The sequence below is a fragment of the Chiloscyllium punctatum genome, chromosome 18 (assembly GCF_047496795.1).
Source record: "Chiloscyllium punctatum isolate Juve2018m chromosome 18, sChiPun1.3, whole genome shotgun sequence".
In the NCBI taxonomy this organism is placed as follows: domain Eukaryota; kingdom Metazoa; phylum Chordata; class Chondrichthyes; order Orectolobiformes; family Hemiscylliidae; genus Chiloscyllium; species Chiloscyllium punctatum.
In genome coordinates, this window is record NC_092756.1 from 71,493,883 (window position 1) to 71,516,765 (window position 22,883).

The window sequence follows — 22,883 nt, forward strand, 5'->3', positions numbered from 1 at the left end:
CCTCTGTTCTCAACAATGTACTTCTGTACTGTGTTATGGAGAAATACAGCTTGTAACATTGCATTTTTTCACCACCAGGGGGACACCATTGCTTCTCCTTCCTCCAGTGCATTCTGGGTAGGATGACATCACTGTGATTGCCTTGTGCTCTGTAACTGTGTTATACAACTTCCACAGAATTTTGCTTCATTTAGAACATCTTGCTGTAAAATTATAGATAAAATGCTTTATAAGTTATATCTAGCAATCCTAGACCAGGGTTACAGTTTTTATTCAGTAGAAATATACCCAATTTTAGTGAGTTTCTTTCCACCACCGATCAGAAGCTTCTAACAGTCACATGCGTAAGTAACTACTACAAGAAGAAAACCGTAGTCAAGGTGTTGTCAATGTACATGTGTGTATGTGTGCACATGCGTGCGTGTGTGTGTATGTGTGTGTGATGGGAACACATTTTTAATTCAATCTGCAGTTCATAGTGAAAATCTTTGAGACTATGGCATCTTAACCTGGTTCTAATCTGGCATTTTAAGTTTTACCTTGTAATTAGTTATTAAGCTTGCAAAGAAGATTTCCTCTGAAGCTTTCCTTAAAGTGATAACACCCAGTCAACACAAAGTTGTCGCTGCTAATGCACAGTCAGATACATAAAGTGAACACTTCATATTTTAAACCACTTCTCAGCTTTCACTCAGTTGTAGCACTCTTGCCAACGAGTTAGTCAGTTTTGTATTAGAGTCCCACTGCGATACAAGCTGATGCCATTAAGTACTAAAGGAGTAATTTCTCTCAAATGAGACATTAAACTGAGGCCCCGACTATTCAGTCATCTTATGCAAAATATCATGCAGCATCACTTTAATTAAAAGAAGAGGAATTACTTTTGGTTTCCTAAAATGATTTCTTCCCCAGTCAACATCATTTTTCTGAGTACTGTTTGTTGCACATGCTTCATGCAAATTCACCTTAAGAATGTTGGTGGCAGTGCTTCAAAAGTAGTTTACTGCCTGGAAGCCCGTTGAAGGGTTTTACCGAATTAATATTATCTTCCTTTCTTATCAATAGAATGTCCTGATTATTAATCTGGTGTTAATTTTATTTCAGATAAATTGTTCCTATGTTTCTGAAGTGTTTGCTGAGCACAATTTATTAACATTTCAAAGTGCACAGTCATGTTGGCAATTTTCAATATCAGTCAGCTCAGTTTTGGTAAATGTAGTAGTAACAACTTAGGGACAGTGAGAGAATTGTATGGAGGCTGAAAGCATCAAATGTTTGATAGGCAAACCAGGAATATTTCCTTTTTGGGAAGGACCTTCGTTAGATGCAATCTTTCCCTTTCCTACCAGAAATCACTTCATTAGATAGAGGAGAAAAGGCATACCTTTTTTAACATGATTAGTTGCAGCTGGATTATACCATTGGTTTCTGAAGTGCTGATCTCTACAATGCACTATATGTAATAGTTGACTTGCAAGACAAATGTTTGCATCCTGTTGATCCGAAGAGAGAAAAGACTTGTTATTATTACTGTTCCCCAACAGCAGCATGCGATTTGCTTTAATTCTATTATTGTCTAAGCTACACAGTTCATAAGTTGAGCATGATGATTGTACTAGAGCACAACTAGGCATCTGCATGCATACTCTGAATTTTGACCTTTTCATTTGCACTGATTCCATATCAAAGCATTGGGCTGGAATGGAAGAACATGCTGCTGATGAAAACCAGCACGTGTTTTGATGAAGCCAAAGCTAGAAAATTTTAATGACCGCATGATCGTTGGGTGAGAGATCAATAAAACTGGTAATTGAATTGTAGATTCACTCATGGTGTACTACTTAACTTAAACATGTTTATTTAATTAAATTCTCCATTGTAAAGGATACCAAAAGTCCATTGTATCTCCTTTCTAAAAAAAAAGCTTAACAGTTTTAGCCTCCTGCTTGAAATAAATCATTTATGAAAACAGCAAGATTGGGTAGGCAATTTGCATTCTACTGAAAATATTTTCGTTCAATTGACTATTTTCATACTGTAATATTGTGTTATTTAATGTGTTGCCAATTGAAAAATTAAAAAAGCAAATTTAAGCGTTTTGTGTAAGAAATAGTATCTGGACAATACCAGCTTTGTAAGTGGTGGTTTTTGTGTATTTACTTGTCCCTAGCTGTTACCCAATGTCTTCCTTATGAATGATTAATTCAATTTGCAGTTGAATTTCTATTCAGTTATGCACTTTATTTTGTTTTAGCTTGTGGCATAACAGTCCCCACAGCCACATCAAATTACAGGCCCTGAAAGTGAAATACTATTTATTGTTTTGAGCTGCAGAATAGCAACAGTGATTGCATCAATATTAATCGTAAATTTTTTAACAGACTGTCAAGTACAGTATTCTTTTGCCTGTGAAATATCTCTGCAGACCGAATCATTGGTATTCCTTCGTTTTCCTGCCAGAAAATATACTGAGCAATATGTAAAGTATCCCTTCTTCCTCCCCTGCTCCCCTCCCTGACCTATACCTCGCAAAACTCCTGGGAAAGGCCAGGTGCTACTTGGACTCTGGTAAGCTAACATTGCTACATCATCACCTTTGCACCATTGGAAATTTTAGTAACAGGTGAAAGGCCATTTTTGGTCCTTGTCAACTCTACCGTCCAACTTTATCCCTTGATCACTTTGTTATCTGGGAGTTAGTCTGTAACTCATGGTATTATTTTCTTCAAAAAGCTGAACTCATAATTTATTCCATATATTTAATACCCTTTTGTATGAAGTTGTTGAGTGTGGAGTAGTTCTGCCCGAGTGTGCTGTTTTGGAAAGTTCTGTTCCTTAATTTTGATCTCATCATCGTTACTCCAATTTTATTAGTTTCCTTTTACTTATTTTAAATTAATTACCTGCGTTAAGTTTTACTTTGGAGACAAGCCTAACTTAAACTTTTACTCATAACGAAATGTCTGAAACTTTGTTTCATTTTTTGCCCTTAGACCATGTTTCTCGAGGCCATTAGTGTTCTTATGTATAGATGGCATATTAGGTGATAAACATCATTTCTATCTTGTAGAATTTTAATGTTCTGGACTGCAAACTTTTTTAAAGTGTTGAATGTCATGTTTGTAAAATAGTTTCTAGTAAAAGAACACATGCTCGCAACTGTAATGGGGGGGGAGGCTGCTGTGTTTTATAAAGAGAAAATTGTTTGTGCCAGACAGTATTTGCATAAGTGGTTATTGTAATTGGTTAAGACTATCATATAATTTTCCCATATCCATAGCAATCTTTACTGCTGCTTGAGCAAGGAAGTACAATGCTAAATAAACTTGATCTTTAGGCAAGATAGATTTTTTTTATAACTAAATTTATGTAATGTAAGGTTTAAATTGCCAACTGTGTTTACATTATCTGTTCAAGGTTTTCATTTTTCTTTTGATCATCCTTACTTGCCCTTATAAATTTAGTAGTTTCTGATGGTGACAAAATAATATCCGTGCCTGCTTAAAATTGATTTCCTCATTTCCGAGAAGTGCCCGGGCCATTCTAATGGGAGAAGGCTACAGTAGAAGCTCTTTCAGACTGTCATGCTTTCTGGTTAAGATAGATTATTAGGAAATTAGAGCCTTTTGAATTAAAATGCAATACTGTACATTAAGGTATTAACATTGAAACATGGAAAATAGAAGCAGGAGTTGGCCCTTTAAGCCTGTTCCACCAATCAGCATATGGTCATAGCTGATCATCCAACTCAGTAACCTGTTCCTGCTTATTCCCTAGACCTTTGGGTCCCTTTAGTCCTAAGAACTATATCTATTTCTTTCTTGAAAGTATTGTGTTTTGCCCTCAACTGCATTTTATAACAGAGAATCCCATAGGCTTCCCAGTCTCTGGGTGAAGAAATGTCACCTTGTGGCCTACCCTCCATCTTTAAACTGTGACACCTTGTTTTGGACTCACTGGTCATAGGGCATACACGGGAAGAATGTTCTCAATCTAATCCTTCTAGAATTTTATAGGCTTCTATGAGATCATCTGCTAATTCTTCTAAATTATAATGAATATGGTCCTAACTAATCCAGTCTTACTTCATTGGTCAGTCCTGCCATCCCAGGAATCAGTCTGGTAAATCTTTGTTGCATTTCCTGAATAGCCAGAACATCTTTCCTCCGATAAAAAGACCAAAATTGCACACAGTTTTCCAGCTGTGGTGTCACCAAGTCATTGTACAATTGCAGTAAGATATCCCTCGCTATGAAGACCAACTTACTATTTGCCTTATTCATCACCTGCAGAACCCGCATGCTTGCTTTCAGCAACTGGTACACCATGACACGCAGATCTAGTTGCACTTCCACCCTTTCCCAATCTATCACCATTCAGAAAATCTGTTTTCCTGTTTTTGCTGCCAAAGTGGATAACTTCACATTTATCGACATTACACTTCATCTGCCATGAATTTGCCACCTCATCTTGACCAAATCACACTGAAACATATCTGCACTCTGCTCACAGTTCATTTGCCAATCCAGCTATGTGTTGTCTGCAAATTTGGAGATATTGCATTTATTTCCCTCATCTAAGGCATTAGTATATGTTATGAAAAGCTGGAATCATAAATGCTAATTCCTGTGGTACTCCTGCCTGCCACTTGGGAAATGACCCATTTATTCCTAATCTTTGTTTCCTGTCTGTCAACCAGTTCCTTAACCATGTCAATACACTACCCCAATCACGTGCGTTAATTTCACATGCTAATGTCTTATGTGGGCCTAAGCAAAAGCCTTATGAAAGACCAAATAAACTACATCCACCGATTCCCCTTTTATCCACTCTAGTACTTACATCCTCAAACTTCTAGAACATTTGTTAAGCCTTTTGTAAATCCATACTGACTCTTATATAATCCTTTAAATATTTTCCAAGTGAAAATCGAAAGAACTGCAGATGCTGTAAATCAGAAACAAAAACAGAAATTGCTGGAAAAGTTCAGCAGGTCTGGCAGCATCTGTGAAGAGAGATCAAAGTTAATATTTTGGGTCTGGTGACCCTTCCTCAGAACTGATGGTAGCTAGGTTTCCTAGTAACAAACCTGTTTTTTTTTAAAATAGTTCTCCTCCAATCCATAGGAACTGTTCTAGAATCTATAGAATCTTGAAAGATGACCACCATTGTATCCACTATTTTAGACAATAGGTGCAGGAGTAGGCCATTCTGCCCTTCAAGCCTGCACCACCATTCAATATGATCATGGCTGATCATCCTTAATCAGTATCCTGTTTCTGCCTTATCTCCATAACCCTTGATTCCACAATCCTTGAGAGCTCTATCCAACTATTTTTCTTAAATGAATCCAGAGACTGGGCCTCCACTGCCCTCTGGGGCAGAGCAGTCCACACAGCCACCACTCTCTGGGTGAAGAAGTTTCTCCTCATCTCTGTCCTAAATGGTCTACCCCGTATTTTTAAGCTGTGTCCTCTGGATCAGCATTCACCCATCAGCGGAAACATGTTTCCTGCCTCCAGAGTGTCCAATCCTTTAATAATCTTATATGTCTCAATCAAATGCCCTCTCAGTCTTCTAAACTCAAGGATATACAAGCCCAGTCGCTCCAGTCTTTCAGTATAAGGTAGTCCCGCCATCCCAGGAATTGACCTCTCACTAGATTCTCTGATTCCCAACATTTTTGGAATGTTATTTGTGTCCACATTTTTGAAGACACAACTAAAATATGTGTTTAATTGGTCTACTATCACTGTTCCCTATTATAACTTTCCATGTTTATTCATTTTTATTAGGACTTTGCCTGTTAATTCGTTGGAAGACTTGGCAGTGTCCAATCAGCATTGCCATTGAAGTCACGGTTGCCATTTTACAATTATTTTAACCTGGCTCATTCTAGCTCTTTTATTTTTGTTTAATCTGTTAAATTTATATTTTCAAGATGATATTCGTACTTGATCAGTTATGGTTAAAGAGAAAAATTACTTAAACAGTATTTTAATTTGAGAAAGAAGCAAGTCGAAAAGTGTTCACCTTCGAAAGAAAATTTAAATCTGACTAGGCAGTTTTCCACTGTCAGGACCAGTCTTTTATACAATCAGAAAATCATCTTGAGTAGAGAATGTTACATGATTTATTTCTGTTCCCTTTCTCAGGAGGTTTATCGAAATTCCATGCCAGCCTCCAGCTTCCAGCAGCAAAAACTGCGAGTCTGTGAGGTGTGCTCGGCATACTTGGGTCTTCATGATAATGATCGACGCCTTGCAGACCACTTTGGTGGCAAACTTCACCTGGGATTCATTGAAATTAGAGAGAAACTGGAAGAACTACAGGTGAAGAAATGCAAAGTTTTGAGAATTGCAAGCTTTCTGTACTAACATGCTAACTTCTGAGATTCATATACCAGGATATCAAGATGCCTCTGTCCCTCAGAATTTTGCACTAAATGATATGCTCCTTTTCTGTTTCCCCTGTAAAGTGGGCATGTTTACATTTTCCCATATTATACTCTCTTCTGCCAAATTTGTGCCCACTCACTTTGGCTATCTATATTCCTTTTGCAATCTTCCCATGTCTTGTTCACACCTTACTTTCCTACCTATGCTTGAGTTAGGTCTGCAAATTTATCCACCATGTTTTATCCCTTCATCAAAGTCATTGAAATAAGTTGTAAAAAAAAAACTCGCTAATAATTCCTGTTAGCTAACTGATCCTACATCCTATAATATGCCACTCCCAGCAGCATGAGCTTCTACTTTGTGTAATAATATTTGATGTTAGAATCATGAATACATTACATCTACAGGTGCTGTTTAATCCATAGTATTTACTACTTCCTCAGCCCTTCAGTAAATTGGTGCATTGAGTACAGGAGTTGGGAGGTCATGTCGCAGCTGTACGGGACATTGATTATGCCACAGTTGGAATACTGGATATAATTCTGGTCTCCTCAACTATCGGAAGGATGTTGTGAAGCTTGAAAGAATTCAGAAAAGATTCATAAGGATGTTGCCATGGTTGAAGAGTTTGAGCTAAAGGGAGAGGCTAGATAGAATGGGGCTGTTTTCTCTGGAGTGTGGGAAATTGAGAGGTGACTTTATAGAGGCTTCTAAAATCATGAGGGGCGTGGATAGCATAAATAAACAAGGTATTTTCCCTGGGGTGGGGGAGTCCAAAAATGGCGGGCTTAAGTTTATGGTGAGGGGAAAGACTTAAAAAGGGACCAAAGGGACAAGTTTATGTGGTACATGTATGAAACAAGCTGCCAGAGGAAATGATAGAAGGTGGTACAATTACAACATTTTAAAAGGCTTTTGGATGGTTATATGAAAAGGGAAGGGTGTTAAGGGATATGGGCCAAATGTTGACAAATGGGACTAGATTAATTTAGGATATCTGGTTGGCATGGACAAGTTTAGATTGAAGGGTATGTTTCCTTACCGTATATTTCTATGACTCTACAACACTGTTTCCCTTAATTGGAGTTCCTTAATTAATCCACATTTGTCTAAGGGTCTGTTAATTTTGTCCTTGATTATCGATTCTAAAAGCTTGCCCACCACTTGACTAAATTGAATGTAGTATTTAAAGTATTGGGTTTATCCTTAAATCCTTTCTGTAAATAAGGATGCAATCTTTTCAATTTCCAGTTCTCTACAGTACCTCTAACTAAGGAGTATTGAAAAATTATTTCATCTTCATAAAAATATTCTTTATTCATAATATTTAAAATAAAACATGACAAACACATTTCAAATTGAATATTCCAGAATGTATAATAATCAACTTCTACCCATACAGAATGTTCCACTCAATACAGTTGTAATATAATGTTTGTAATACACACTTCATATGAGGTAGACAGCCTGAGGACAAAACATTTTAAATTGAAAATTACAGATAATTTATGACTGTGTACTCAGTAATTTTCACCCATGCTTTCCTCTGATCGGGGAGGGGGTGGCATAGTAGTAAAGTTGTGGAACTGTTCATTCAGAAGCGAGTCTAATAAAAGGGCATTGGTTTGAATTGCACTGTAGCAAATGGTAAAATTTGATTTCAGTAGAAATGTGGAATTAAAGGTGAGTTCTGGAAATCACGTTACCAGTATCATTTGACCTGAAAACTCATCTGATGCACTAATGTCCTTTTAGGGAAGACAATCTGGGCTGGCCTACATGTGACTCCAGATCCACAGTAAGATGGTTGACCCTTCTGAGCAATTAGGAATAGGCAATAAATGTTGGCTGAACAGCAATGCCTGTATCCCACAGAGGAATATTATTAGCTTTCCTGACTCCTTACTGAACCTGCATGCTAAACATTTATGATTCTTGCACTAAGTTCCTTCTGATTCTTAAAATTGTAGAGTCATACAGCACGAAAACAGACCCTTTGGTCCAATCTGCCCACACCAAACATAATCCCAAACTAAACTAGTCTAATAAATAATTAATAATACCTAATTCCTAAATGCTCTCACCATTTAGACATTTTTTTCTTAATCTTCTAGCATTCTTCCTCATTAGAATTCATTTGCCGGATTTTTGCCTACTGTTTTAGAGCTGTTTTTTTTTTTGACAACTCGCTTTCCTACCTCTCTGATATTAAAACATTTAGCCACCATACATTGGTTCTTCATCCAAGTTATTTATATAAATTTTAGAATGTTGGGGCCACAGCACTGATTCCTGTGGGGTGTCACTTGCTACATCTTGACAACCAGAAAATTGCTCATGTAAAAAGTTGAAATGTTAGCAGATATTTCAGTCTCCTTCACAAGTAGATTAAATCCAGGACAAAAACTATGCACTCCCAACTTACATTCTACTCTTTGCTTCCTGTTAACCAGTCAATCTTCTATCCATACCAATATGTTAACTGCGATATCATGAGCTTATATTTCTGCAATAACTTTTTCTATGGCACTTTATCAAATGTTCTAGAAATCCAAGTACAGAACATCCACTGGTTCACTTTTATCCATGACCCATGTTATTTCCTTTACAAATTCCAGTAAATTACTGAAATATGATTTCCCTTTCACATGTCATTTTACAATCTAATGTGGCTTTTCTGGAATGTAGGGAATGTTAAGATTATCCCAACTTAATGATGTTGTTCCAAATACTTGCAACAAACCCCATAAACCCTCCTTGGCAAAAAAGGTAAAATCAAACACAAGGTCTTTCAAGAGAAATGGCAGAGAGATTCAGCATGGAACACCTTCTTCCATGTAGCTGTTTCTTTGACCAGCAGCCTCAAAGCAACCTGACACTTTGCTTTGAACAGCCAGACTGCTAAAACCCAAACCAAACCAAATCTGAGAAAAGCTGACCTGGAGGAACTGGCTACTCTCCTTTCATTATACAAGTTTTTTTTTAATCTTAAAAGCTCATTCAAATAGATCAAGCCAGACATTTTGGAACCTGAGTCATAAAACACTTTTTGAAAAAAAAGCAAGGGCAATACAACTTTGTTCAAGGAGCAGCATCTCGCAAATTATAATATCACTAGGCCATCGCCTCCCCAAAACTTATCAGCCTTTGGTTATTGGATTTGGACTTTCGCGAAGAGTCCACTAATATGGTGTATATGGGATGATCTATGAATATTACTCATAGGGTTTTTCAGAATGTATCTGATAAGATACTACGCAAGAGATTATTGGAAATTGAAAGTTACCTGATGACATGAATTGATAATTGATTGTGATTGTAGGAGCCTGAGAATACGTAAAAGAAGTGTCATCTACTTGAAGGTTGTGGAAGTATTATTCCTAAGCGATCTGTGCTATGGCATCATCCTTTTCTTTATGCATATCCATTTTGGATCGAAAAATGACAGATTGGAAAATGTTTCACGGCAACAAGTTAGCAGCCATTGAGAAGCCAAGTGATGGGGTCTGACCATATAACTGTAGCTCCATATAAACTGAAACATTACATCTTCACTATTAGGTTATATATACCTTGCAGATAGATGGCAGCATTCAGTTAGCAATTTAGATCATTTCAAATATTGCTTTTTTATTCATGTAAATGTGTGGTGTTAGACTGGACACTCAAGTTATATCCTTTGTTAAGGCAGAAACGTTCAAGCTGAAGGTTGTGCAGTAGGTTCCTAGGTTTTATAAATAGAGTTGAAAAGATAATATTGCCATAGTCCTACCAAATATAGAGAATTGACTGATGGTAGTTTAATCTTGAGTGTCACTACACCTTAGGTGAGTTTGAAGAGGAGAGACCTTCATGGCATCAGCTGGTGCAGGAATTCAACACATGCTGTTTGCATCACTCTGCTTTGCTATCTCGCCAACTGAGGTAACCAGCCATTGTAGAGTTGTACAAATTAATTAAAGCAATGTAATCATTGGTTAGACCATTGTTAGAAAACTCTTCTTGATTGCCTTACTTCAGAAAATATTTCAAAATTGTGGTTGCAAAAAAGGACTATTTGAGCCCAGATTTCAGGAAATTAGTAAAAGAAGCAATTGAAACGCGAAGGAAAGCTTTAGCACGCTGAGCGCTTAAGCTCTAGAATGCACTGCCAGAGGTAGGTTCGATCAATTCATTAAAAAGAAAATGAGATTTTTATCTAAAAAGAAAGCATATGCAGGGAATGGCACTAGATGAGTTGTACCTCACGATAGGCAGCACTGACTCAACAAGTTAATGGTCTCTTTCTGTGATGTAACATTTTATGAAAAGCTAAAAGTTGTATTTTCTTTCAATCTATGATTGTATAAAGTTTTGTGGAAATAAATTTGAGGTTTAGTTAGTTCCCTTGGTAGTTTTAGTTGGTTGATGTTTGCTGATTGGTAAGCTCTTTGTTTCTTTTTGCTACAAGTGGATTAATAGGTTCCATACCTGTCAGGTTTTGCCTCTTTTTGCTGTTTGGGCAAGTATAATGTATGATTTAAGTGGAGTCATAATACAGTATAAAATCTGCACGTGGAAATCAAGAAATATCTTTTCCTCACTTGGCTATAACCAAAGCTTTTGAGGTTCACCAAATAACCGTAATATCTATTTGTATTACAATTATTTTCCTTGTGTTGAATTCAGTTTATGACATTAGTTAGTGCGGTTTTTAATTGAAATCTTGCTGCAATGCTTTCTACTCAACAATCTGTGGTGTTGTATTCAAGGGCTAAGCACCTTGACATGTCTTCCTATCCTTGATTTAATCCATTTATTCCTGAAATTTTGTTTTCTTTTTCCTGAAGAAACTTGTTGCTGAGAAACAGGAGAAAAGAACTCAAGAGCGTCTGAAACGGCGAGAGGAGAGAGAAAAGGAGGAAAGAATGAAAAGAAGGTTAGTGGCTTGTTCTTTACATATTTTGGAGATGCACAACACTCTGGGCTATTTCTGTGCAAAGCAGCTTAATTACACCTGCTTCATAAAAGTTGAAATGCCCCTTTGTTGACATTATAGTCCACTAGTTATATTACGGTTAAAAACAACATAGCTGTATCAGATCTTGCATGTATCAGTTTATTCATCTTCTTGTCTATTTCACTCGGATGGTTATAAACTTTCCAATCCAGTCTGATTCTGATGTTCCAGTACCACTAATTTGCTAATAATTATGACTATCCTTTTAATTTCAAATCTTCCCATGTTTGCTAATTCCCTGCTGTTTAAAATCTGATAAGGTCTTTGCTCCTGATGGAATCACCCCCTCCTTCCTTTTTTTAAGATCATAAAACATAGGAGCAGAAATAGGCCACTCAGCCTATAGAGTCTGCTCCACCATCCATTGAGATTATGGCTAATCTGATAATCCAAAACACTCTTCTGCCTTTTCCCCATAATCCTTGATTCCCTTACTGGTTAAAGATCGACCTATCTCAGCCTTGAATATACTGAATGACCCCGTCATAACAGCCTTCTGTGGTAAAGAATTGCACAGCTTCACAACCTTCTGAGAGATGAAATTACTCTTAATCTGTCTTTTAGAGTGTGGCCTTTTGACTTGATTCCTGTCTTGCATTACTATTTACGACTCGTTCACTCTCCGTTCACATTTTCTTTGCTGGTTAGAGTTGACATTGATTTATGCAGGGTGGGTCATGGATAAGTAAACAACTTGAGCGTTGTTTGAAGAGGATACTAGTATAGTGTATTAGGAACATGTATTGATTTCACCCAACTTGACTTCAGAAGGTATTTAATAAGGATTTTCAGCAGAAATTATTAGCAAATTCAGGAACGTGACAGACAATTTGAATGTAGCTGGATTCAAAGGCAATGAGTTGTACTCTGATTTGGCTAAGGGCAGGAGTCCAGAACTAGAAGGCATAGGTTTAGGGTGAAAGAGGAAAGATGTAAAAGAGACCTAAGTGACAACTTTTTCACGCAGAGGATGGTACATGTATGGAACGAGCTGCCAGAGGAAGTGGTGGAGGCTGGTACAATTACAATTAAGAGGCATTTGGATGGGTATATGAATAGGAAGGGTTTGGAGAGATATGGGCCGGGTGCTGGCAAGTGGGATTTGATTGGGTTGGGATATCTGGTTGGCATGGACGGATTGGACCGAAGGGTCTGTTTCTATGCTTTACATCTCTATGACTCTATGACAACAGGGAGGATACCCCTACTCATAGTGCTGTAGATTCCTTGCAATCATCCTGAGAATAGGCAAAACTTCGCACCTTAGAAAGTTGAAATCTTGGCAGACATGTTACCCTCCTTCACAAGTAAGTTAAGGACAACACTATGCTGTCACCACTTACATACTTTTATTGGGAGTCGAGGCATTGAATTCAGCATTTTTATACATGTGCAATGTGTAGTAATCCCAATGTTTAACTTCATATTTTTTGTCGTAGACTGTTGCAAAAATGTCAGATTTCAAAATTTATTTGTGAGAGTGAAATTTGTAAATATAAGATTAAAAAAAATCCTGGTGAGAATCTGATAAACACAGCCTTTTTTGGATTGGCAGGCAATAACTAGTGGAGTGCTACAGGGATCATGATTGGGGCCTCAGCTATTTGCAATTTATATAAATGTGAATAAGTGAAGGTACCATTTTATATGTAAGCTAAATTCGGTGATGATACTAAGGTAGAGAGGAAAGTAAGTTGTCAAGAGTAGCTAAAGCGTTTGCAAAGGGTTATAGACAAGTGAATAGGCAGAAAAAGTATCATCTTGAGTCTCGTGGAGGAAATGTGAACTTCTCCATTTTGGCAGGAAGAATAGAAAAAGAGTATATTATTTAAAGGAAGACAGATTGCAGAATTCAGGGGTATTGAGGGATCTTGGTTACTGGTATGTGAGGCAGACAGAATGTTATTTCCTTCAAGGAGAAGGAAATATAAAATAAGGGAGAGAGGGCTCTGGAAGCTCACTCTTTGAGTATGTTTAAGATAGCAATTGATGGACTTCACATTACCAACCGCGTACACAGTTATGGAATTGTGTATTCGACACTGGAGTTTGATCAGCCATGATCACGTTGAATGGCCGGGATGACACAATGAGCTGAATGATCCTACTCCTATTTGGAAGAATGAGATGTGATCTTATTGAAACAAGAAAAGATCTTGAGGTACTTGATATGGTGGGTATGGCGTGGGCACTTCCTCTTGTTGAGGAGGTGAGAACCAGCAAGCACAGTGAGGTTGTGGTGAAATCATTTTTCTGTCGGAGGGTTGATAGCATGTGGAATTCTCTTCCCCAGGAAGCAATGGAGGCAGGATCATAGAATTTCTTCAAGGCAGAGTTAGATATTTGATATCAAGGGAGTTGAGGCTAATAGGAGATGGACAGGAAGAGGATTTGTGACCACAACCAGATCAGCCACAGTCTTTCTGAAGGGTGAAGCAGGTCCTAAATCGTATGTTTCCAGAAGCCTAAAGTGCGGTTGACTACTACCATTCATGTCACTTACCGAGTCAGGTTCATAGAGATGTACAGCATGGAAACCGACCCTTCAGTCCAACCTGTCCATTCCGACCAGATATTCCAACCCAATCTAGTCCCACCTGCCAGCACCCAGCCCATCCAAATGCCTTTTAAATGTTGCAATTGTACCAGCCTCCACCACTTCCTCTGGCAGCTCATTCCATACAGGTACCACTCGCTGCGTGAAAATGTTGCCTTTTAGGTCCATTTTATATCTTTCCCCCCTCACCCTAAACCTATGCCCTCTAGTTCTGGACTCCCCCATCCTAGGGAAAAGACTTTGTCTATTTATCCTATCCATGCCCCTCATTAATTTTGTAAACCTCTATAAGGTCACCCTTCAGCCTCCAACGCTCCAGGGAAAACAGCCCCAGCCTGTTCAGCCTCTCCCTGTAGCTCAGATCCTCCAACCCTGGCAACATCCTTGTAAATCTTTTTTGAACCCTTTCAAGTTTCACAACATCTTTCCGATAGGAAGGAGACCAGAATTGCACGCAATTTTCCAACAGTGGCCTAACCAATGTCCTGTACAGCCGGAATATGACTTCCCAACTCCTGTACTCCATACTCTGACCAATAAAAGAAAGCATACCAAACACTGCCTTCACTATCCTATCTTCCTGCGACTCTCCTTTCAAGGAGCTATGAACCTGCATTCCAAGGTCTCTTTGTTCAGCAACACTCCCTAGGACCTTCCCATTAAGTGTATAAGTCCTGCTAAGATTTGCTTTCCCAAAATGCAGCACCTCGCATTTATCTGAATTAAAGTCCATCTGCCACTTCTCAGCCCATTGGCCCATCTGGTCAAGATCCTGTTGTAATCTGAGGTAATCCTCTTTGCTGTCACTACACCTCCAATTTTGGTGTCATCTGCAAACTTACTAACTGTACCTCTTATGCTCGAATCCAACTCATTTATGTAAATGACAAAAAGTAGAGGGCCCAGCACCGATCCTTGTGGCACTCCATTGGAACAGGCCTCCAGTCTGAAAAGCAACCCTTCACCACCACCCTCTGTCTTCTACCTTTGAGCCAGTTCTGTATCCAAATGGCTAGTTCTCCCTTTATTCCATTAGATCTAACCTTGCTAATCAGTCTCCCATGGGGAACCTTGTCAAACGCCTTACTGAAGTCCATAAAGATCACATCTACCGCTCTGCCTTCATCAATCCTCTTTGTTACCTCTTCAAAAAACTCAATCAGTCTCCATTAAAAACTTGCAAACAAGCTGCAGAAGTAGGCACTTGGTCTGTTCCCCACCATTTATGAAGGTTACAGTTGAACTGATTCCACCACAGTCCTCCCTACCCAATAACCTTTCACTTATTTCACAATTCACTGCCTGAATAGGAATTACTAAGCAAGAATCTAGTGAGTTGAAAAGTGTGGCGCAGCCCTGACCCCTTATGGCCAAAATGTTGACTCTCCTCCTCGGATGCTGCCTGATCTGCTGTGCTTTTCCAGCACCATATCTTTCAACTGTGATCTCCACGTTCTGCAGTTCTCACTTTCTCCAAGAATCTAGTGAGACCCATGCTTGATTTGGGTTATCTGCAATCATAAGATACTTGAGAGTTGGAAAGTCACTTAACTGAATTCAGTTGGAAGGATCCCCAAGAAATTATACACCTCAACAAAAAAATGGGAACACTGAGGAAAGTTGTAATTGAGTTCCTGAGGCATGTGACGCACCTTGGTGTGGTCCCAGGAAGAGTACAGAAACCCTCAAGTTCTGCAAAGAATAAGGGAACTCTTGGTGGAAACAAAAATAGAGTCACAAGTGTTGTGTTCAATTTTTGGCTTATGTTTGCAAAATATAGTGTTAGCAGTTCTCACTTTGTTTAACTCTTAAGCAGCAAAGGTTTTTGTTTACAACTTGAGGTCATGTGGTAAATTCTTTCAGTAAATAACTAGGTTTGAATTTCCTTTCAAGTGTTAATGGTCTCCTTCAAGTCAGAAGGAAGATTTGCATTTATTACTTGTTAAAATGTGTCCATGAAATGACTGAATTCATCATTAAGTTTCCAGCAGTAGTATTTTCCATATAAGTGAGTATATTAGTTGAGAAATTCCCATATGCAACATGAATGCCAGAACACTCTTTATTATCGCAAACACCGGCAACCAGATTCACTTATCTTGATTGTTAATGGTTTTCTCTTAATATTGTAGGACCAGATCTCGCAGCAGGGATCGTAAAAGGTATGTTTGTTTTAATATTTTAGCTTATATATTTACATTCATAGTTCTGGGTCTTTGCCAATGAAAAGAAAGAACTTGAAGTAAAAATGTTTCAGTCAAAAGTGTAAATTTGGTTCACTCCAACTGACCACATTCAAGAAGGTAAGTCCACTTAATGCAGTTAGAAATATAAAATTTCAACTTTGAGAGACTGTTCCACAAAAACATTTGTAATATTCTAATTTTTTGTTGCTGATTTTAATTAATCAGGCAATTAGTATAGCTATCAACAAAATATCTTCTGACCAGTAACTGTTTCAAAACTCTGCTTAGATTCTCTCTCAATTTTTAAAATGCTGACCTCAATACGTTTTATATATGCTAATGAGCAGAATTCCAGTGGTGATTATAATTGCTCTTGACATAAAGCAACTTTTACCCAAGGGCTCATAAAAAGAATACCTGCCTGATATGAAAGCTAAGATTAACCGTTAACTGTTCCTGCTGCACTGCTATGATAGTGGTGACCCAGCACCTCTCTTGTGTTTCTTGCATTATAGTCATTATGAGTGCAAGATAGAAAGTCAGAACTTGTAGCAAGGTGATGGTCTAGTGTTATTATCATCGCAAGGTTTATGAAGGTTTGTAGCTCAGGTTGAGGTTTAGGCTGTAGGTTTGATATCCAGACGTTTCATTACCTGGCTAGGTAACATCATCAGTGGCGACCTCCAAGTGAAGCGAAGCTGTTGTCTCCTGCTTTCTATTTATATTTTTCTCCTGGATGGGGTTCCTGGGGTTTGTGGTGATGTCATTTCCTGTTCATTCTTATCATCTAATCTAGAGACCTGAATAACGTTCTGAGACACGCATTTGAATCCTGCCATGGCAAACTGTGGAATTTGAATTCAATTTTTAAGAACTCTGGAATTATGAATCTATTGATGACCATGAAATCATTTCACCATCTGGTTCACTACCTTCCTTTAGGGAAGAAAACTGCCATCTGTATCTGGTCTGGCCTATGTGTGACTCTAGGCCACGCCGATGTGGTTCACCTTTAACTGCTCTCTGGGCAATTAGGAATGGACAATGCATGCTGCCTATCCAGTGATGCCCTCATCCAATGAATCAGTTTTTAAAGAAATGCTTTGTTATACAGGTGTACTGTTTCAAAGGAACTGAGTGGGGGAAATCTATTTCTTTTATTGCAGTTCCATTCTACAATATAAATCAGCTGTCTGGCACACAAGATCGTTGGAATACCATGTGCAGGAAATTATTGAGCCCTTCTTATTCAATTCTTGTGGAATTATTCAAAATTGTTTCTCAATTATAGTATATCTGACAGTGGTTTAGAGAATTTGAAATGGGAATAGCAGAATCATCACTGATAGCTGACAACCAAATTAAAAATAGGAGCAGAACTCATAATTTGACATTTTAGAGATCATTGTTGAATCTGGAAGGTTGTAAAGTACCAAAGCAATAGATGGTCTGCTGTCTCTCGAGCTTACATTGCACTTCACTGGGACAGTTTAGGGGGTTGGGGCCAGAGTGCAATGGAATCGGGCAAGATGTAAAATAATCCTGCTTGTAAACTGAATGGAAGTGTTCTGCAAATTGGTCTGTTTATTTGTGTTTGACCTGCACTGTAGAGAGGAGGGTTCTTTGTGAACTGTGAATAGTTTATTACATTCTAAAAATTATATGTGAATTGTTGTTTCACTGGAAAAGTGTGTTTAGGGTCTTGAACAGTGAGAATAAAGGAGTTAAGTGGGCGGCACGGTGGCACAGTGGTTAGCACAGCGTCAGAGACCCGGGTTCAGTTCCCGCTTCAGGCGACTGACTGTGTGGAGTTTGCACGTTCTCCCCGTGTCTGCGTGGGTTTCCTCCGGGTGCTCCGGTTTCCACCCACAGTCCAAAGATGTGCAGGGTCAGGTGAATTGGCCATGCTAAATTGCCCGTAGTGTTAGGTAAGTGGTAAATGTAGGGGAATGGGTGGGCTGCGCTTTGGCGGGTCGGTGTGGACTTGTTGGGCCGAAGGGCCTGTTTCCACACTGTAAGTCTAATCTAAATCTAAGTCTAATCTAATCTAAGTGTTGGTGTTACATCTCTCTATATCTGCATGGGAAGATGCTTTGGGAAGGATAGCGGGTGTTGGGTGTGATATAGTAGACCAATACATCATGAAGGAAACAGTTCCTTTAGAACATTGAGAAAGGGGGTGCAGGAAGATATGTTTGGCATCACGCTGGGGGTGGCAGAAGTTGGTCTGCACTGAATATGGAGGCTGATTGAGTGAAAATGAGGGCACTGAGAACTCTTAGTTCTGAAAAGAAAAGGGATAAGAGCAAGAGTGTAGGGAATGAGCAGACACAATCAAGGGCCCTATCAAACATGGTAGCGATGGATCTCTAGCAAAATAAAAAGCACTATGGAAGCACTAGTAGAAAGTTTTTAACGAGCCAAATGAAAGCCATCTTTATAGTGATGAAGATGTAGTTCATAAGCATTGTAGTGGATGAGGCAGAAGGGCAGAATTGGCTGGTTCCTGTTGATCATCTTTTCAGAATTATCTGAAGAACACCTGATTGTAAAGGGACTAATTATGGGTTGGGGGTAAATCTTTTTGCAGATCAAGATCAAGGGAACGTCGTCGACATCGATCCAGGTCTGCATCCCATGATCGACGCAAGCGTTCCCGCTCTCGCTCAAGGGACCGGCGTCGCCGACACAAGTCTCGATCTGGAAGTAGAAGCAGGAGTCGTAGTCACCACCGCAGCAGGCATAGCTCAAGAGACAGAGAGCGAGAGAGAGACCGGAGCAGAGAGAAAAGCTCCAAAAGAAAGTATGTACCTTTAATGTTATAGATTGCCTTGTCAATATGTCTGAGATTAATTAATGTGGTAGAAATCTGACATTTCCATCTTGTATATTGTTTGTTGCAATTAAACAACCACATCAGAAGAACTTATCATTTTCTATAAGGAGAAATAAGCTCTTTAACAATGTCAAATGCTGATCCATCATGAAAGCAGACTCTTTCAGACTTGGAAGTGGATGTAAGAGGTATCCGTAGTAATTTAAGAGATTAGTAAATGTCTTAATAATTAACAAAGATTCTCTATACCACATTTCATATAATACTATGGCATTTTTAGTGACTCTTTGATCTTGCTTCTACTTTCATTTCTTTATTTGGGTTCACTTATGTTTTGTTTTTGTGACCAGCTCATTCATTCATTCTCTCGAAGCCTGTTATTCTCGCACAGGTAACCCAATGCTACTATGATGTCTTTTTTTTCCTTCCATTACTGCACAATTTGTTTCAGTACATTTGGCATTCTACTGGAATTTAATATCCTAAAATGAGACAGTCAACGGAATAAGTGAACTTCGTACTGCTTATCTAACTGTTAGACATAGTCTTCTACAACAAGATTGTGTAGAATAACTCAGCAATCCATTGATGAGAATAACATCTCAAGGTTCACTTCACTGGTCATCAGCTGCATCCTGGATATAGTGAAACTGTTTTGGGAGTTGTCTCCAGCTTTTCCAAACAATTAACAGCTGTGTTTCTTATTAAGAACTGGTATAACAACATTATGAAAAGCAGAGCTCTTCACCAAATTTTCACATTAATGAATAGTAAAAACTATTCTGGGATAATTCCATTAGTTGCGTCTTGTAGGACTAATGTCTCATGAATTGGTTGTAAAAGTTAACTTTAATAATATGTTTTAAGCTAAGATTAAGCCATTTTTCTAGGTCACGAGACCGAGACAGATCCAGAGATCGAGACAGAGAAAAATCAAGGGAGAAGGATCGTAGGGAGAAAAAGCGTTCCTACGAGAGTGCTAATGGAAAATCAGAACACAGCTCTGAGGAACGCGAAGCAGGAGAAATCTAACGGACAAAACATTTTTGGAACTGGGGCAGACAATGTCTTTCTGATTGTTTAACTCAACTAGGGGAGCTCTTGTTTTGTTTTTGGACTTAGAAAAAAATTCCAGCAGCTAGATGACTGATAACTTAAAAAATATTAGATAGTTGAAAATGTTCAGGAAGTTTTGTCAGTTTAACCAACTGGTTTTGAAGGCAGCAACTGGAGGTGCCTGGAATGTACTGTGTGCATGTACCAGTGCTGTAATGCCACAAACATTAGGGTGCCTCCTTCCATTGGCACAAGGTTGCTCTTTTGTTTTGAATAATCAAATAATTTGTTTTGCATTTTTTAAAAATGTGGATCTGCAACCCATGGTATTTTCTTTTCTGAAGCCTAAATAAAAAGCAATGGATCTGGTAGCTTGGGGAGTTACTGCTTTGTTAGCAAGCAGTTTCTTATTTGCTTGTTACTGTCAGTTGTGCTGGCTTGCACTTGTGATAGTTTTTACTTCAGAAATTTCTCTAAAATCCATAATGTTTATCCTTGTCAAAGTGTCATTGACATTGTTGAAAACAATGAAATTGTCATGCAACTATTTAGCAAAATCCTTCAGAATGTCTTGTGTCCAGGTAAGAGAAACAGTCCAAAGGTAACCTAGGCGTTTCTCTTCTCTCACCCAGAAGGAACTCTCCTCTCTCCCTCTGCATCATCTTCCCACAAAGTTGGCATTGTTTGTTAAATGTTAATCTGACAGAACCTTGATTTTTGTATTCAGTTATAGCCAGAAAAGCCCCCTTGGTTTGGTTGGAGAGGAAAAAAAAGGTTTTATTTTAATTAACTTATATGGTGGAAGCAATTTGCTACCCATTTGTTAAGTCACCAAATAGGATTCATGAGGAAAAATGCAACTGCGTCAAATAAACCTGACCCCCTTCATCACCTTCATTTCACCATCTCTGCCTTTCCATTTATAAATAAAATACAAATTTGATTGGGAAGAGTTTTGCCAAAGTATAGATCTGAACATGCACCAAGATATTTTTGGAAACCAGAATCTTAAATTGCCAAGTTTGTATTTTGTCTATATGTGTATCTTTTAGTATAATTAAAAGGTTTTATTCTTGCAGTTGCAGTGGAAGTTCAGATAGAAAGGGTCCAAAACTGGAGTTAATGTGGTTTCAGTAGCTCTTTAGGACTGTGTCCAGAAACACCATCTTATTGGCTTTGCGTGCATGTAATCCTCAAAAAAAAAACTTTAGCATGTCTTCAGCACACTTCTGGAACACAATACACATCCTCTGTTATTTTGGATTTTTACTCAAACTTTTTATTTTTTGACAGTGAAATCATGCCCGTAAAATAATTTGTGCTTATTATTCACACACAAATGGTTTATTATTTATCCAAGGAACAGAAAACAATTTTCCACACATTAAAAACAACTTATGGGTATTGTTTTGTAGGAGTTGAGAACCCTGGAATTTTCACATGTTTGTGCATACATGGCATACTCCAGGCAGCTTTAAGGTGTTGTCTGTGGCAGGCACTGGAGCGTCTCAGATCTGAAATATACCAATGTATTCCATGATGATTATATTGCTCGTTTTTGTTAGCCAATTGTGGTCATCTCACAATTGCTGTGATTTTATTTTTTAAAAAGTGGTCAGCTTTACTTTGAGAAACTGACTTCTGTGCTATCATAGTCCAGTGTGATGTTCCTTAGTATCCATAGTAGCATTATTTTTCTGCATCAGATACTTTGGTTACTAGCTGTTACACTGCTTGCCCCCGTCACTTACTAAGTTCTCAATGGTCATTTGGTCAGAGATTTCTGAGTTTACAATTTAAAACACAAATAACAAGGTTTTAATTTAGTCCCCTTTTATCATTTTTTCCTTACATGACTTCTTGTCTATACTTATATTATTAATTGAAAACAATTGAAATAAATTTTCTGAAAACCATTTAATAAGATTTTCAAACAATTTAAGTTTTCCTGTGTTGTATGAAATTGTGATGAATACTTGTTTGCTACTTTGCAATTAAAACAACCTGATATTGTCTTCCTCTGCTTACTTGGTGAGTCTGTTGGAACCTTTGGCCACTTTTGCGTTGTTCTATTCCACTGATGAGGCCCAGCACTCGTTCCATAGTTAATGCTACTCTTTTGCAGAATTAAGATAGGTAACAGAAATGCGTTTGTTTTGCTTTTTGTTAGGTTGAAATAGTTAGAGTCCTAGAGATGTACAGCATGGAAACAGACCCTTCGGTCCAACTCGTCCATGCCGACCAGATATCCCAACCCAATCTAGTCTTATCTGTCAGCACCCGGCCTATATCCCTCCAAACCCTTCCTATTCATATACCCATCCAAATGCCTTTTTAAATGTTACAATTGTACCAGCCTCCACCAGATCCTCTGGCAGCTCATTCCATACAAGTAACACCCTCTGTCTGAAAAAGTTATTGCTTAGATCTCTTTCCTATCTTTCCCCTCTCACCCTAAACCTATGCCCTCTAGTTCTGGACTCCCCCATCCCAGGAGAAAGTCCTTGTCTATTTATCCTATCCATGCCCCTCATAATTTTGTAAACCTCTATAAGGTCACCTCTCAGCCTCCAACGCTCCAGGGAAAACAGCCCCAGCCTGTTCAGCCTCTCCCTATAGCTCAAATCCTCACCATTTTAATTCCTATCGTCAGGAATGACTATTCAAGCCACATATGGTATAATGGCAGCATTATTAACTTGACATGAGGGCTCAAGGACAACTGACGCTTTCTCAAAAAAAACTAGTAAACCTAAAATGGGGTGTAAGAGAAAAAAAAACAAACTGTCTTATTTTGCACTCAGTGAGTGTTGCCTGTTGTTATGTTAGACCATGATATCATCACTGAAAT

The 22,883-nt window shown here is 38.4% G+C and overlaps 1 protein-coding gene across 11 annotated transcripts in view; it reads left to right on the forward strand.

Annotated features, from left to right (window-relative positions):
* The window catches only part of LOC140489186 (putative RNA-binding protein Luc7-like 2), a 66,194-nt gene extending 44,147 nt beyond the window's left edge, over positions 1–22,047 (forward strand). For 10 of the 11 annotated variants that reach the window (XM_072588443.1, XM_072588445.1, XM_072588446.1 and 7 more), the window contains 6 exons: positions 79–117; positions 6,156–6,332; positions 11,228–11,316; positions 16,087–16,116; positions 18,731–18,943; positions 19,867–22,047. In XM_072588443.1, the coding sequence (XP_072444544.1) occupies positions 79–117; positions 6,156–6,332; positions 11,228–11,316; positions 16,087–16,116; positions 18,731–18,943; positions 19,867–20,008 (690 nt within the window). In that variant the 3' untranslated portion in view covers positions 20,009–22,047. The remainder of the gene's footprint in view (positions 1–78; positions 118–6,155; positions 6,333–11,227; positions 11,317–16,086; positions 16,117–18,730; positions 18,944–19,866) is intronic. The other variant, XM_072588444.1, reaches the window with a different exon arrangement.
* The last annotated feature ends 836 nt before the right edge of the window (positions 22,048–22,883 follow it).